A 17,085-nucleotide genomic window follows, 5' to 3' on the forward strand; every position below is an offset into this window, starting at 1 on the left:
GATGTTCCTCAAAGAACATGTGATCTATTAAGTTTGTAACTTGCAGACAGAAAATCTATTTATTTGATTTGTGAAACCGTTTTACTTTATTTCAATATCAGGTATCTCCAAAAATACCTGTTGCATTCAGATAAATGCTACAGATTTATGAAGCTGCTGCCATCTATTAATTTGATCCTTTTCCATAAGAACAAACTAAATATTTTAAGGCATAGGTATCAATGTCTTGCAGCAATATATTATCATATCTGTCCTAAAGCAAAACCTGCATCTCACACAAGACTCTGAATACATGATTTTCAAATACATAAATACATATATTTTTCCAACATAATGTAAAAAAATTATTTAAAACAATCAAACAAAAATAAATCTACATCTACCCTTCCCCTTGTGCATTTGTGTGGAGATGCTTTTGGTGGTTTTCTCCTACGTTATGTGCTTTCAAAAGAGCATCCGGTATGAGAACTATGAAGAAACCTTCAGAACCTCTGGGCGGCGTCACAGATCTGCTCTCTTTTGTCTTAGATGAGTCTTCAGTGAAGATGATGGTGATGGTTGCTGGGTTGAAATGATTGGTTCTTTGTGATTCAGTCTGCAGTAACAGAGACTGTCTCTGAGGTAACATCTTGGGTTTGGTTATCTGAGGAGCTGATGGTCTCACTCTGACTGACCGAGAGCTCCTCCATAGTGCCGGTCGTCTCCTCCAATGCTTGATCAGCCTCAGCTATGAAAGAGAAAAAGAATTTAAATCAAGTCAGCTATTTTAATGACATTATAAATAAAATTATGAAATTTAAAAAAGCGTGTGTGCATATTTTATATGTAATATACACACACACACACAGTTTTAAGTGTGACAACATAAAAGTGAAAAAACAAACATCATGAACATTGTAGCATGATTCTTGAAACAAATGACTTAAAAGGAAATATGGGGCATTCCCAAAGAACACGTCAAGGCCAGTGTGTTGTCATGGTACGATGCTTAAAAAACATGTTCTCATAAATGACTTAGTAATGCAAAACTAATTGGGTCTGAATACCTTTGGCCTGTTTCTGAAGTCGTGAAGCAGACTCAGCTTCGTGTTTCTCTCTCTGCTCCTGTAACATCTTACAGACTTTTTTATGGCTAAACCACTGCAGCTTCTGACAGGCCTGGTCACAGTAGATCACCTGAAGAAATGCAGATTTAAGAAAGCAAACCAAGTGACACTTTTTCTATTGCAGAATAAGTGCAGAAGTCATAAGACAAAACCTGATATTTACCATTTTGCAGATGGAGCATCTTTTCTCTGCTCCTTTCTCACCACAGGTTGTACAGAAGTCTGCGTCCATGAAACCCACCTGTCCTGTGATGGCCTGCGTGAGCACCGACAGAGCAGTGGGGTCACTTCCCTGTTGGAACAGGACTGGTGAGGCTCCCATACACAGAATGTGGTTCAGTCTTTCTAGTTGAGGCTGTGATTCTATTATTTTATTACACTTCCAGCATGTTCTACATGAGCAAATAGAGGTCAATGTAACTCATACTCACAATTTCCACTGGAGCGATACTCCGGACCAGCTGCTGCAGTAAAGTGGCATCACAGTATGGAAATTTCCTAATGCACTCCCGAATGAACTTCTCCTGGAATACCAGGAAACCATCACCGTCTCGCCCTTTCAAAAGACTAAGAAAAGATTTTTAAGGGTAAATGTAGTTTTATTAGTGTAAATTTTGTTTATACACACATATACGTTTTCGAAAAAACGTATTTTATGTTCACCAAGACTGTAAAAAGTGAAAGTGAAAGTGACGTGACATTCAGCCAAGTATGGTGACCCATACTCAGAATTCGTGCTCTGCATTTAACCCATCCGAAGTGCACACACACAGAGCAGTGAACACACACACACACTGTGAACACACACCCGGAGCAGTGGGCAGCCATTTTATGCTGCGGCGCCCGGGGAGCAGTTGGGGGTTCGATGCCTTGCTCAAGGGCACCTAAGTCATGGTATTGAAGGCGGAGAGAGAACTGTACATGCACTCCCCCCCCCCACAATTCCTGCCGGCCCGAGACTCGAACTCACAACCCTTCGATTGGGAGTCCGACTCTCTAACCATTAGGCCACGACTTCCCCCTTAGGCCACGACTTCCCCCGTATTAATTTGATCAAAAATACAGGAAAAACAGTAATGTTGTAAAATGTATAACTACAGTTTAAAATAACTGTAATTTATTCCTGTGATGCAAAGCTGAATTGTAAGCATCATTACTCCAGTCTTCAGTGTCACATGATCCTTCAGAAATTAGTCTAATGTGCTCGTTTGCTATTCAAAAAATTCTTACTATTTTTGAAAACAGTTGTGCTGCTTAATATTTTTGTGGAAACATTTGTTTTTTAAAGAATAGTAAGTTTAAAAACAGCATTTATTTGATACAGAAATCTTTTGTAAAATAAATGTATTTATTGTCACTTTCAATCAATTTATTGCATCCTTACTGAATAAAAAAATCTTACTGACACCAAACACCAACATGGTGGCATATTTATAATATTTCACCTCTTGATTAAGCCATCAAGTTTGTCCTGTCGCTCTTTCAGGAAAGAGCCACATTTCTGCAGCACACAGCTGAGGTAGTGCATCTTCATGGCCAACACCTCATTCATATCCTGCTGTTTGATGCACTTCTCACAGATCAGCTCCAGAACCTAGAAAACAAAGAGTTATGAACTGTGTTAAAGTTGGGTGAGATTTCAATTTAATTACTGTAAAGCCCCGTTCACACCAAGAACGATAACTATAAAGATAACTATGAAGATAACCATATTAGCGTCCTCACCAGCAAACGATATCGTCTGTTTATTCTAAGCGCACGTGGGTCTGCCGCTTTAAATTTTTCCAGCTCGTTACAGCAGGATGGATTCTGACTGTCAATGTTCGTATCGTTCATCAGCTGGAAAAAAATCATTCTGAAAATGATTTCAACGATATAGTTTCTCTGTGCCTTTATCGTTATAGCTGTGGCTATTCTTTAATACTGAGAATGATTTTTAGAACTATATCTTTATTGTGCTTGGTGTGAACGGGCTCTAAGTTTACTGTAATGAATCTCAACTCAAATCAGAGATGTACACTTAGCATAATGCAGAAGAAATGCAACTGACCTTCCGGCACTTCTCAAGAGCTTCCACATCCATAAGCAGTGGGTTTTCTTTCACCAACATCACTATCTGCAGCCAAACCAATCAAAAGAACATCCAGTCTTAACAGTTCAGGATGAATTGTTTTGTACATGGTTTGATGTTTTTTTTATATTATATTCATCAGGTTTAAAAAGACTATATTGTGGCATTTTAGCTTAAAACTATACCTTTTTAAATTGTATTTATGATCACTTCCACCTTTATTTTGATAGGAGAGCAGTGATAGACAAAAAACAATGGGAGAGGGGAACAGGACTAGGAAAGGATCTATTTGTGCTGACCATATATATATATATATATATATATGTATATGTATATGTATATGTGTATATGTATATATATATATATATATATATATATATATATATATATATATATATATATGTATATGTGTGGTTCAAACAAACAAAAAAGTACCTTTACAGGGTTGAGGTTGGTACTCATTATAATTTTGTGTAGCGGTCCAGATAATTTAGGAGGGAGTTTTGGTTCCTTTTCCAGCCCCTGTGGTTTTGTGTAGTAATCCAACCTCGCCCGGGAGAAGAAGTTATTGATGACCGTCACACAGTCATGCTGCCCTGAAAAAAAAAAGAAAAAAATACTATTTACTATTCAATTTTGGAAACAAAAAAATACCTTACATTCTCTCAAAATCTGATACACTACTGTTCAAAAGTTTGGGGCAGGTAAAAATTTTTGAATTTTTAGTCAGCAAGGATGCATTAAATTGATAAGTGACAGTTAATCTATAAATGTTACAAAAGATTTCTATTTCAAATAAATACTGTTCTTTTTATCTTTATATTCATCAAAGAATCCTAAAAAAATGTATTATGGTTTGCACAAAAATATTAAACAGGACAACCATTTTCAACATTACTAAGACTAGACTTATGGCTGCGGAAAATTCAGATTTATCATCGCAGTAATGAATTTTGTTCTAAAATATATTCAAATAGAAAACACTTTTAAAAATCCACAATATTACTGTTATACTGTATTTCTGGTTAAATAAATGGAGCCTTCATGAGTATAAGAGCCTCGTTTCAAAATAGTTACAAATTACCAACCCCATACATTTGAACTGACCGGTAAAGCACACTGTTTTTCTCATAAGGCCATATCTTTGTCATACCTACAAAAGCAGCCATTTGTGCTGCCGTTCTGCCGACTGAGTTCACTGCATCCGTCTCGGCTCCAGCATCCAACATCATCCAGGTGATATCTGTCTTTCCTGTACAAAAGAGTGGACATGATATTCTGTCTTTTCATGTTACTAGCATTAAAAAAAAAACATTCAAATTAACAGTACAAGCACCAAAAGAATTTAGCATCTGTGATCCAGACCTGAGAGTCCTGCAAACATGAGTGCGGTGTATCCATGTTCATGTTCATTGCAGTTGACGTCTGCTCCATGCTGCAGCAGCAGTTTGCACATGTCTGCCTTGCCCTTATATGCAGCGTGCATGAGAGGGGTCATGCCATACTGAAGAAGAAATGGAAAAAAAAAAGCAATATTCAGCAAAGCATTTATCGTATTTTAAATATTAACGATGGGTGCCTGATGGTGACCCTGAAAACTCTCAAAATCACTCAAAGCATTAACCTGTGAATATGAATTTTCAGCAAATTATCTGTTCCTTTAAGTCATCTTCCAGCATTTCAAGCTGCAAGTACACTCATATTTTATTGTGATGTTTTTATCATCTGTTTGGACTCTCATTCGGACGGCACCCATTCACTAAAGTGGATCTGTGAATTGTAAGCAAGTGATGTACATTTCTCCTTATCTGTTGAGATGAAGAATCAAACTCATCTACTGTATGTCTTGGATGGCCTGAGGGTGAGTAAATTTTCAGCAATGTTTGACTTTTGGGTGAACAAGTCCTTAAATCAAGAGAAATAAAAAATATTTTAAACTGTTTATTTGCTATCCAACAAGTAACTGGTTCAAAAAAAATTTATTAGTTTATTCATTTTTTTTTTTTTTTTTAGTTCCAACAGAAGGACTCATAATGAAAGACAATTAAAATCATTTACAGGCAGCTGCTTTGAAAGCCTACAAGTGCCAGTGACATCTGATTTGGACAGGTCACTCAACCCAGCCTGTTTTTTATACAGAAGCTAAGCATTGTTTAAAAAGAACAAAGAACTACCACTAACAGAGTGATAAATTAAACCACATTTAAACCTCTTTATTAAAATGCATGACACTTAATGTCCTTACCTCATCCAGACAGTTTACCCTGACATCTTTGGATCCAAGCAGTCTAGAGGCTTCCTGAACATTACCTACAAATGTGCAACCACATTTATCAGACACTGACCGACCTTAATGTAAAGAATAACACATCAGAGTCTCAAAGCATATTTAATGCTAAACAATCATCATGATATTTTGAGAAATTCAACACCAAGCAACACAAAAATATTGAAGCTTAAATAAATTTAAACTAACGTTATCTTTTACTGATGTATTTATCATAACGTTACCTGTCATACACAGTTTAACTGAACACATGTGCATGTTTTTGCATGTAACATATCAATAATTCATTTTAAAAAACTAACAGAGAATTGATTATGTATATTTATGCAACCATAGCTTGCAGATTTTGTAAACGAAGTCATAACAGATAAAATGTGTTAATCTGCAGTTAGCCTGTTAGCATCATGCTATCAATACCTGCAGCAATAACTAGAAGTAGCTCCTTTTCCGTGTCGGTCAGGTCTCCTTTCTTTGGTGCAGACATTATTATAGTCTAAGGGGCGCTTTTTGGTTTTAATAAACAATATATAAGTTGACCGTGATGGATATGAGAGGTCTGCTGTGCTGTGAATGATCCACTGACTGCCTGCTCTGGCGCTGACGGGTTAACGCGCTACTGTCGGCAAACGGACTGAACCAACTGCAACAAAAAACAGGGGCGTGATTACATAAAGTGTCGCTTTCCTTTGTGGTTTTAGGATTCTTTTAAAATATATATATATGGTAATATACAACTGTATTAACTCTTTAAATGCTAAATTGTAATTGTGCTAAGTATGGGAGTAGTGTAAAACTATTTTATTATATTTAACTGTTTGCGTACCCCATCTGTTTGGTGGTGTTTCAGTCCCACGAAGTCTAGAACTTTCATTCTGTATATCAATATTTTAAGACATTAGACAAAATAAGAGACATCATGGACTGTTCCTATGAGATGACAAGTAAGAAAAATATAACAGATCTATTTGTATATTTAAAACTTTAAAACAAGACTCGTTCAGAATCCAAGAATTGGAAACCTGTCACAAAATGATTCACACGTCTGACTGAACAATTTGTCCACTGAGTCGGTTCAACCGGTTCTTGAGTGAACAACTGACTCACTGCATTTAGAACTGCGGGCAAAGTCATGGTAACCACCTTTGAACAGATTTTTTCAAACGACCAGTTCGAAAGAACCGATTCGCCAGAATGATTCGGACATCCTACCACGAATGCTTCACCTTGGGATAACACCAGCCTACAAATGGGGACTTTGCTTATTTGCATACAGATAAAATACGGACCAATGGCGTTAAACTTGTCTACCTGAGCAAATCCTAGACAACTTCTAGCTCCAGCCGACTTGCCTCAGAGCAATAGAGGATATTTGCGGACTATGGTTTAAGTGTACACTAGATATTTCATCATGGCTTGTGGTGGGTTTGTTTGCTCCAAAACTTCTCTTTGTATCTTGAACCTCATTTATGTGGTAAGTGTCTAACGGTTTACATACATTTGGTCTTAAAGACTTGTTGTTATTCACATGAACAATACGTTTTTGTCTTTGTTTAAAAGTTTTACAGTTTGTTTTACATATATTCCTATTATTCATTACCATAACAGTGGCAATAGCAATATTTAAGTTCATTAAATTGTGCTGTAAATGGAAAACTAATGAGACTTTTTATGTTGATATGCATAATTGTGAATGGCTTTGCTGAGCATCTACACTCCTTAAAGTCAAGCCACCCATCTTTTCTTGTTTTCAGATGGTCAGTCTTCTAATGATCGGTGTTGCAGCATGGGGCAAATGGTTCGGACTGGTCTCTAGTTTCAGGGTGATGGCTGCTGTCATTGCTGTTGGATTGTTTCTCTTCGTCGTGGCCATTATGGGATTGTGTGGAGCTGTGAAGCATCATCAAGTCCTCTTGTTCTTCGTATCCTTCCGAGTTACTCATTCGAGAAATTCTCTCCTTATCAATAATGCGTCTATAAGAGGTTTATCTCTGTTCAACACAGTTGTAGTCTGGGCCCTAAACTTGCATTTACCAGTTTTGCTGGCTTTTGTGTTTTGAAAGGATTTCCTTTGTTATCAACAGCTTTTGAATTTGTCCAGAATGATGGTGAAACAACCTTAACTGGTGTTTAGTACATGCTGATTCTCTTCATGGTATTCATTGTACAGTTTTCAGTATCGTGTGCCTGCTTGGCGATTAATAAAGAACAGCAGGTAATTATAGTTTGTAATACTTTGACACGGTGATACTGATTTCCTCATTCCTGGGTTTTGAAATTCAAATGTTTTGTTCTTCTTTCAGAACCTGCTCCTGGAGATAGGATGGAATAAATCTGAATCAATGCAGGAGGATTTGGAAAGATCGCTGAATTGCTGTGACTTCCTTGAAGTTAACTACAATGAGAGCTGTGTCGCTGTAAGAACTACTATTCAGCTTTTCAATCCAAGATTAATGATTGTGAAGTGTCTTCTGCTACCTGAACTTAACGTGAAAAACATTATGCTTCTAGAAAGACACTTTGAACTTCTTGAACAAATAGTTGGTATTTTATTTTTGTACATTAAGATGTTAGGTTCATTTATTATAAGGCTTCCATAGTTTATAATTAAGTTATTAATTGTGGACAAAATGAAACATACTTCTACGATGATAACTGACATAATCTTATAACCTTTTGAGCAAATAGTCTGAGATGATCACCTGAGTATGAGATCATCTTGTTTATATGCAATGAACTAACATACAGTTTATTGTGGTTGTAAAGATAATCTTTTGCTTTATTTCTGTCTTCTCTTTGACATCAGACCTGTTTCAAGGATCAAACATGTAGACCATGTTCAGTTATAATCCAGGCCTATGCTGATGACGCTCTACAGTTTGTTGGAGGAGTCAGTCTGTTTTTCAGTTTTACAGAGGTGAGCAAACACTGGACATCATTTGTTTATGAAAACAATTAAAATGAAACTTTACTTGGAAATATTTAATCAAGCCGTTAACAGTTCAGTCAGTTTATTTAAGGTTTGGTGCTTTTTTTCTTAGTTTTCTGTCAAGTTGAGATATTAATAAATTCATTTTTATATTAATTTTGTTATATTTCCTGTTTCAGATTTTGGGCGTCTGGTTGGCATATAGATACAGGAATCAGAAACATCACCGGCAAAATCCTGGAGCTTTCATTTAAAGCATACATAGAAGACTTTCAGCCATACAGAATATTTGTTGTTGAATGGACTTTTTTTATTTTTATTTATGATCTGTAGTTCCTTTTGATAACACTCCAATTTCTTGATCTTTTTGGGATAAAATAAACATTCTAAAATATTTATTTTTGGAACAGCCATTATGAGTTGCATCTTGGTGGAGTTCACAAATATTTATTGTCACCGATTATGCAAGTAGGTTGACTGGGCTTGAACTTTGATCCCAATTGAACAACTCTTACAATGATAACAAGTTGCTAAATAATCCTGCAATAAAATGAAAAATAAAAGAAATGAACATTCATCTTTCATTTTTGTTAATACATCAAAACATTTATAAAGAAACCGAATAACATTTCCTGCTTCTTAAACCAAACGATAGGCTTATACAATATTGCATTGAGCTCAGTCGCTCTGTAATGAGCTCGCACACTGAAACTAAAACTTAAACTACACCCAACCCACTTCCACATCATGCTGATCAGGATGTGACCAGGAATATCTACATCATCTGTTTGCATTCCACATATTAGCCAATGGTGTGGCTCAGCTGGAGGTTGTCCAGCCGGTTAACCACACATGCGTTCATTGAGATCATCTTGTTCTGCCCTCTGCTGGTTACAGTGAAAACATACCAAACATACTCATCTGCATATTTACATGGATATGGATCACAATAAACCACCTGCCTGAGATTTGAAATTTATGTAATATTATACTGGTAAAACATAAGTTATTGATTCAGTTTTAGAAGGTTCTTTAGGTCATTTTAAGCATGTAAAAATACAAAAATGTTATTAAATGTAACACAAACAAGCAACATGTTTGCACCAGCTTTTTGTTCTAAATGTAAATTTAAAATGTAAAACAGCACAAACTGTCTTCAGCTATAAACCACACATCTGGTATTATGTAGCAGATTCTGCAAATAAAAATATAAATGTATTTGTAATATATCATTCTGTTGCAAAGAACCAGACGGAGTTTGATCCATTTGCAGCTCTTTATTGGGATAGTCAAACAGACGGGGTCAAACGACAGCAAACTGAGCAATAGGGGCGAGGCAGAGACAGAGTCGGGAAATCAGGCAGAAAGTCGAGGCAGGCAGAGAACAATCAATAACGTGAAACAGTCCAGGGTCAAGAGAAGAAAACAAAACACGGGTAATAACGCTCAGAACTGACAGCCGAGGCAAATCAAGACTTCGCAATGAGTGTGTGTGTGTGTGTGAGCAGCTTATATGAGTGTGGAAATGAGGTGCAGGTGTAAGTGTAATTAGTCCCAGGTATGAGGCCTTGTGGGAAATGGAGTTCATAGTAAAACTAATATTCGGGCGATGGCTCCCTCTGGTGGTGCAAGGGAGGCGGTACAGGAACCTCCTCTGTAACACATATATTACAAACACATTTATATTTTTATTTGCAGAATAATCATATACTGTACATACATCCGCAGGGCAAGTTCTGCAATCCTACTTTATGTGTACAGTATGTACATTGAGCACTGCTCTTCAGTTGGCTCGTTTGTGGCCAAATGTCTTTTTATTTTTGATACGTTTGTATTTTTGAAATACATAAACCCATTTATTTTATCTGGATGAATTTGTCTGTTGTTTTTTTTACCAGTTGTTATCATTCCTATTCGTTCAGGTCAATTATGAACAATAGGTAAAATTGAACTGCTAATGAAAATTTGAGAGAATTGTGTGCTGCAAATGTGTCTCCTCCCCTTTTAGTGGCTCCTCCCCTTGTGTCCATCTAACTAAGTTAGCAACATTCGAAGGACGGGCCCCTGGTCACGTCTGCGGTCCCATTGTTTACTCAAGGGATCAGCTGTTAGCATTCTGCAATACGCCGTTTGTTACTCCAGGAAAGACCAGATGCCCCCTGTGAGCTAAGGAGGAAAGAACATGGGAACCAAACTGGTCACATGTTATTGCGATAGCTGTGTATATAACCCCCCCTCTGCTTATGGTGAACTGGCATGCAATGTTTTGCATTCGGTTGATAACAGACTGATGACACGGAGCCCTAATACTCTTCTAATTATCTCTGAAGATTTTAATCATGCCCCTCCATCCTCCACTCTGCCCACATTCACCCATGCGCTGCTGCTTATGTCAACACAGACATGCGTCAGCACGCGCATGCGATGTTTACACAAAGCGTAATTGTGCACATGCGTCGTGATACTCTCCAAAATGGAGGCAAGCCACAGCAGACTGAATGAGGAGGAGAAGAATTGAACAAAGTCGTTATTTTTGTTTTCTTTGTGCACAAAAAGTATTCTCATAACTTTGTTAAATTACAGTTGAACTACTGATGTCACATGGACTATTTTACTGATGTCCTTACTATGTTTCTGAACCTTGATCGTGGTAGTACCCTTGCGGTCTATGGGAGAGTCAAAGAGCTCTCAGAATGCATCAAAAATATCTTAATTTGTGTTCCAAAGATGTATGAAGGTCTTATGGGTGAGTAATTAATGAAAGAATTTTCATTTTTGGGTGTACTATCCCTTTAAGAGTGGCTTCTGTACCTATATGGATGCATATAAACATCACATTTCCATTATCTTTGCCTAATGATATTGGGATAAAAATCACCCTCCATAAAACCTACACCATGTAAAATCTTACACATAACAGATAATGATCCGGGCCGGTGGCTTGTGTTCATGCATTTACTCAAGGGCATCCTTCATGAAAGCATTATTCTAAAAACACAAATAACACCAATAAAGAATACCTTTTATTTTACTTCTGACTTATGGTAGATGTTAAATAGTATGATTTATGCATTCTCACTCACTGCACAATACTCACTGGAGAGTAGGCTGGGATAGTGGCAATAACATGCATGCTCGCTACGGCGGCACATATACTAAAATTGGATCGATACAGAGAAGATTAGCATGGCCCCTGTGGGGAAGTCGTGGCATAAATGGCTGCCCACTGCTCCGGGTGTGTGTTAACAGTGTGTGTGTATTCACTGCTGTGTGTGTGCACTTTGGATGGGTTAAATGCAGAGCATGAATTCTGAGTATGTGTCACCATACTTGGCTGTATGTCACGTCACCTTCAGTTTTTTTTTTTTTTTTTTTTTTGTCACTTTCATGTTGGCAGTCTACATATCCTTTGCCTTGAGAGAGTAAAAGGATAAATTAAGCAGACTACCACTTCCCATTCAAATATGAAATGAAGAAATTCTCTAAAAAGTCTCAAATAAACTACAGCTGATATACAATAATGTGAAAAAGATTTATACATGTGCTCAAACCTCTTCATAGACGAGTCCCTTACCAAAAAGTAAGAGTCCTGCTGCAAGTTGGTGGCGCTATAACTTTGACTCCTATCATGCAACAAACAAAGCACTGAAGTTTGTTTAAAATCAGATAATATATGTAGATTTTATTAGACACTCCCTGTCAAACTGTTTGAGATATCAAAAATCCCTTTTGCTATTTAAGATAAAAAATGTTTTGAGATATCAAAAAATCCCTTTGGTAATATCCAACCTAATATCATGTCACACCGATTTAAATCCCAGATAGAAGTAAATCAACATACAAGAACATCAACATATTACACAGCATGATCAAATAACAAACCCCACTTAATACCCAACCTAATATAAGCAAAAACAATAGACTAGCCAACTTCATGTTGGGCCGAGCCCATATGGACATGCTTATCTGCGAAAAATGTTGATCAAAGGGTTTCATGAAGTATTAAATTCAATTAAAACCAAGTAAAAATGTATTACCCAATAAGAATAATCTAAGTCTTTAATCTCCTTAATACCATAAACTTTCTTTAAACCATTAAACATGAAGATTTTCTCACATGATATTAAATTCAATTAAAGCCAAGTTTATTTGTATAGCGCTTTTTATGATACAAATCGTTGCTAAGCAGCTTTTCAGAAAATTAAGTTTCTACAGTATTTAGTAGTAGCTTATCATGTCAGTTTATGTACATATGGCAGAAATGTACAGAAAAATCAATTAAAGATGTAATCAAACAGACGATGAACGCTATTAACAGCAATTATTATATGATGCAATCAAACTTATAGCACAATTTGGTAGTTCTGTATGTTGTTTCGGGGTTGTTAAATGATGGACTGGAGTCATGTGTTACTTACTTTATTTTTATCAGATGTTTTGGCTCATTCTGACTGCATCCAAAAACTGCAGAGGATCCACGGTGAGTAAGTGATGTAAACCCTTTCCAATAAAGATCTGTAAAAAAAAACAGGGAAATCTTTTTTTTCTGAAATTTTGAGCATTTGTATGACAGAAGACCATGAAACTGACTATACATATCTTTACATTTTCTAAAAAAAAAAAAAAAAACTCTTCTTGTTGTCATTCTTTGTGTTCTAAATCAGATGCTGATAACTGGTCACTCCCACTGCTGATTGTTTCTATAGTTCCAGCTCCACATTAAAGTCAATGACTGCGTCTGACAGATTTATGTCAGATTATATAAGGCTGTGGCCTTAAAGGGCAGCCGTCACTTATCTGTCTGCTACCTGTGATTTACTTCATGAACTATGAGAAAAGACTTCTGGGACCTGAAGTCCAGGAGGAAATTTAGGTAGGTGCTTTTTGTCAGACTTTCTTTTTCCAAAGCAATACCATGACATATTGTAGAAGTCATTTGTATTAAACTTTTTGCATACTTGCACATGAAAATATTCATTAAGGGGAATTGGAGTAAGTGCTAACACAATACATTCTCATTTCACCTTTTATTACAACCAAAATACAAACTAGCAAATCTGGGATGCCTATGTACATTGTTTATGTCTGTGTACATCTGTGAAACTGTGAGTGTTTCACCTTGAAACCATTACTTACTTTAAGAACAGGAACCAATCTACCATGTCGTGGATTGGGAGTTAAAATGTGACAACTTTAATGATGTAATAATATTCATTTGCATGTGTGTTGTAAGAGAAGAGGAAGAGATCGTGTATGTAATGCTGGTCCATGCTCCTGCAAGTAAAACATCTCAGACAAGTTTAGAATGCTAATTTAAAGTGTTACGCATTTAATATATTTTAATTTGAATTCAATTAAATTAAATTTTTAAAAAGTATTGAATTATTAAAGTTAATATTTTTAGTTTTTAATTCAGTGTTCAAATAATTGACAAGGTTACAAGTTTAATTATACATCACAGTTACTTTTAATTTTATAATTTTCATTGGAAAAGTAATTTATAGGGGCAAAGTGTAAAAGATGTATACATTTTCAAATTATTTTTTAATTTGTAATATTATTAATATAATTTTGAACCTCCTGGTGTGTGTGTGTGTGTGTGTGTGTGTGTGTGTGTGTGTGTGTGTATGTATATAAATAGTATATTTACCCTGATCATCGTATTGAAAAAGTGTTTATTTTAATTTAGCTATTATTTTATCTTGCAGATTATATGTATACATCTGTTATGTGAAATCACTTGTTCGGGGCAATACTTAAGAAACAACAAGCAAGATTCTGTGCAAGTGTATATATGTTTGTTTTCTGAAAATCCAGTTCTTCAGGTTTTGTAAAACACTAATGCAATTTAAAAAATGTTTTGTGTTGCATTGTTTTAGGTACATCAACCCATTTTTTATGAAAGTGAAAATCGGAAAACCTTGTTTGAACTTTTTAAAAGTGATTATATCAGGATGACAGACAGTAATGAAGATCAGCGAATATTAACGATTCTTTCATGGAATGTAAATGGTTTTAACCGCAAAAGGTCTGAGGTGCTTCATCATTTAAGTCTTCTAAAAGCTGATGTGGTCTTTCTTCAAGAAACTCATGTAGGTCCAGATAGAATCTACTCAACTGGGAGCATCAAAATTCAAGATTTAGGATGCGATTACATGGCGGTATTCACCGTATTTAAAGGAAGTTCACGTGGGGTGGCCATACTTTTCAAAAAGAACCTCAGATGTGGTGGTTTCAATGTCAACTGCGATGGGAAGGGAAGATTCATAATAATCTCATGTCAAATTTGGGGGCATGATTTCGTATTTATCAACATGTATAACTCAAATGAAGAAAAAATTAAGCTGACAGATTTCACACAAATTTCAACCTACATCCCACATTCTGCACATCTGGTGGTCGGTGGGGATTTTAACACAGTCATGGATGCTGATCTTGACAAAACCTCAAATTTACGAAACCGAAGTCACAGAAAGACTTTCGATGCTCTCCGATGTTTTTTGGAAAACTTAAGCTTGGTGGATGTCTGGAGGTGTCTTTACCCTGAAGCAAAAAGCTTTACATATTTCAATGGGAAAGGTCAGTCGAGACTGGACTACTTCTTTTTGCAAACTCACAATTTAACAAGTGTAACTGCCTGTAACATTCACAAGAGACCAATGTACTCGGATAAAGTAGAGTTCGTTTCTGATCACACCCCAGTGTCAATTCAGATTCAGACGGATGGACCGAAATGGCAGTTTGATTCTTGTCTCCTTGAAGATAAAGCATGTACGGAACAACTTTCAAGCATAATAAAGAAAATTTCACAAATGAATACCAAAAGAAATGAAAACATGTGGCCAGGAGTGAAGGTCAGACTTGTATGTGAGGCAATAGCTTTTCAAAGACAAAGATCTCACCCAAAACCATCAAGACATTCAGAGATGATTGAACTTCCTCAAGAGATGGACCAAAGAGGTAGAGCTTTTCTTTTCCTGCTCTTGTTTTTTTTTTTTGTAAAATTGTTGAATATTTGTTTTGACATCTTAATGATATCTTTTTAAGGTTTTCCAAGTTTAGAATCATCCATTGAGGTTCTTCATACACCAAATACTTCATCCCAGAATCTTCTGAACTTCTTGAATCATTTGCACCAAACTGAGAGATTCGAAGACATAAAATCCACCCTGATTACCGTTCTAAGTGAACCTGTTTCGAGAAAAGAGATTCTGGATGCTATACTGTCCTTGCCTCAGTCTAAGGGTCTAACAGCAGATGGACTAACAGTACATTTCTATAAATGTTATGCTTGTAAAATTATTGACCTCTTACAACCATTTTTCAACCAAATATTTGACCTCAAGCCAATTAAACTAACAGTTTTTGAATCAGTGAGCCAAGGTAAAAATGATCATACTTACAGCTATGATATTCAATATCGCTTCAGTCAGATTACAATAATGAATGTGGATTATAAAATTCTGGCTTTGATTCTGGCAGAGAGGTTGAAGAGCGTTATTGAACATATTTTAAATCCACGTCAAAGCAAACCACACATTTCTGTTCTAGACTGCATCAGTGATCAAATCCCAGTGATTATTTCATTCAAATTAGATCCAGGTGCACTGAAATGGCCATATTTGTTTAACAGCTTAAAGTCTGTGAACCTACCTGAACGGTTTAGATCCGTGTTGAAGCTGTTTTTGATAGCAGATCACAGATCACAAGGCTTGAGGGTGGGATGTCCATTGACTCCTTTACTAGTAAGGATCTGCCTTCTTCCTCTGATTAACTCCATTAACTGTGAGAACATGTTTTTGGGGCCTAAAGTTCAAGAAAAAACCTTAAAGTCAGCCATCGATGAAGACAGAGCCTTGATTTTTCTTTCCAATTCGAATGAAGCTTTGGATAGTTTTGAAAAGATGCTCAGGGATTTTACTGAGACATCAGGCTTTATCATTGATGAACTATGCTATGAGGTATTCACAGCAGGTTCATCTGGCTTCAGTTTAGGCAAAGATAAACTTCAGTTGTTTAAGAGAACGGACAATGGATTATGTGGATTCGAACATGAAACGACATGATTCAATTGCTGGAGGATGCAGAGTCTCTCTGTGTTTTGCTTGGCGTTGTTTGGTCGCTCATTTGACTGAAATCTAGATCTGTTATAATGACTCCAATCCATGGAGTCGATTCCAAGAGTCATTTCTAATTTTGTCAACTCTTTAAAAGTGAAGGTAAAATAAATCTTGATAGATTATACTCTTATTTACATTATACTTTACACCACTATAAAATGTGAAAAAAAGGCTAGGCGCCATCTACTGGTGTATTGATGTACAGAAAGCGTTACCAACTGAATCTTTTTGTTGAACTAAAAATTATTCGGGTCAATGAAGCAAAATCCCTTTTAGCACTGTAGCTCTCTCTATTATTGTTGATAAATCTAAGTATGTTTAAGGCTCTGCATACATTATATTTTTATTTGCAGATTCTGCCACATAATATCAGATGTGTGGTTTATAGCTGAAGACAGTATGTGCTATTTTACATGTAGAATAAAAAGCTGGTGCAAACATGTCGCTTGTTTGTTTTACATTTAAAGGGATAGTTCACCCAAAAATGAAAATTGTGTCATCATTTACTCACCCTAATGTCGTTCCAAACCTGTATGAGTTGCTTTCTTATGTTGGACATAAAAGAAGATATTTTG

At 36.1% G+C, this 17,085-nt stretch overlaps 2 protein-coding genes and 1 pseudogene across 2 annotated transcripts; 2 read left to right on the forward strand and 1 right to left on the reverse strand.

Annotated features, from left to right (window-relative positions):
• Positions 1–62: 62 nt before the first annotated feature.
• Positions 63–6,076, reverse strand: ankmy2a (ankyrin repeat and MYND domain containing 2a). The gene is made up of 11 exons (XM_042739836.1): positions 5,882–6,076; positions 5,423–5,487; positions 4,543–4,681; positions 4,331–4,429; positions 3,613–3,773; positions 3,157–3,222; positions 2,552–2,700; positions 1,538–1,673; positions 1,270–1,398; positions 1,047–1,176; positions 63–727 (listed from the first exon to the last, which is right to left on the reverse strand). Exons 1-11 carry the CDS (start codon positions 5,946–5,948, stop codon positions 591–593), a joined length of 1,278 nt encoding a protein of 425 aa, XP_042595770.1. The 5' UTR covers positions 5,949–6,076; the 3' UTR covers positions 63–590.
• Positions 6,077–6,751: 675 nt separating this feature from the next.
• Positions 6,752–8,961, forward strand: tspan13a (tetraspanin 13a). Its single transcript, XM_042739837.1, has 6 exons — positions 6,752–6,935; positions 7,216–7,383; positions 7,596–7,676; positions 7,765–7,878; positions 8,268–8,378; positions 8,570–8,961. Exons 1-6 carry the CDS (start codon positions 6,873–6,875, stop codon positions 8,642–8,644), a joined length of 612 nt encoding a protein of 203 aa, XP_042595771.1. The 5' UTR covers positions 6,752–6,872; the 3' UTR covers positions 8,645–8,961.
• A 2,560-nt stretch (positions 8,962–11,521) lies between these two features.
• LOC122139910 lies at positions 11,522–11,586 on the forward strand (annotated as a pseudogene).
• Positions 11,587–17,085: the final 5,499 nt, after the last annotated feature.

This window comes from Cyprinus carpio, chromosome B15, assembly GCF_018340385.1.
Source record: "Cyprinus carpio isolate SPL01 chromosome B15, ASM1834038v1, whole genome shotgun sequence".
Lineage (NCBI taxonomy): Eukaryota > Metazoa > Chordata > Actinopteri > Cypriniformes > Cyprinidae > Cyprinus > Cyprinus carpio.

What these genes read in the sequence shown, in the direction of transcription:
- ankmy2a (XM_042739836.1), bottom strand. Translation starts at nt 5,948, where the DNA reads ATGTCTGCACCAAAGAAAGGAGACCTGACCGACACGGAAAAGGAGCTA. An exon ending in CTCTTGAGAAGTGCCGGAAG is followed by an intron (nt 2,701 to 3,156) that starts GTCAGTTGCATT and finishes TTTGTTTTCTAG; the next exon opens with GTTCTGGAGCTGATCTGTGA. An exon ending in ACTTCAGAAACAGGCCAAAG is followed by an intron (nt 728 to 1,046) that starts GTATTCAGACCC and finishes TCTCTTTCATAG; the next exon opens with CTGAGGCTGATCAAGCATTG.
- tspan13a (XM_042739837.1), top strand. Translation starts at nt 6,873, where the DNA reads ATGGCTTGTGGTGGGTTTGTTTGCTCCAAAACTTCTCTTTGTATCTTG. An exon ending in CGATTAATAAAGAACAGCAG is followed by an intron (nt 7,677 to 7,764) that starts GTAATTATAGTT and finishes TTCTTCTTTCAG; the next exon opens with AACCTGCTCCTGGAGATAGG. An exon ending in ACAATGAGAGCTGTGTCGCT is followed by an intron (nt 7,879 to 8,267) that starts GTAAGAACTACT and finishes CTTTGACATCAG; the next exon opens with ACCTGTTTCAAGGATCAAAC.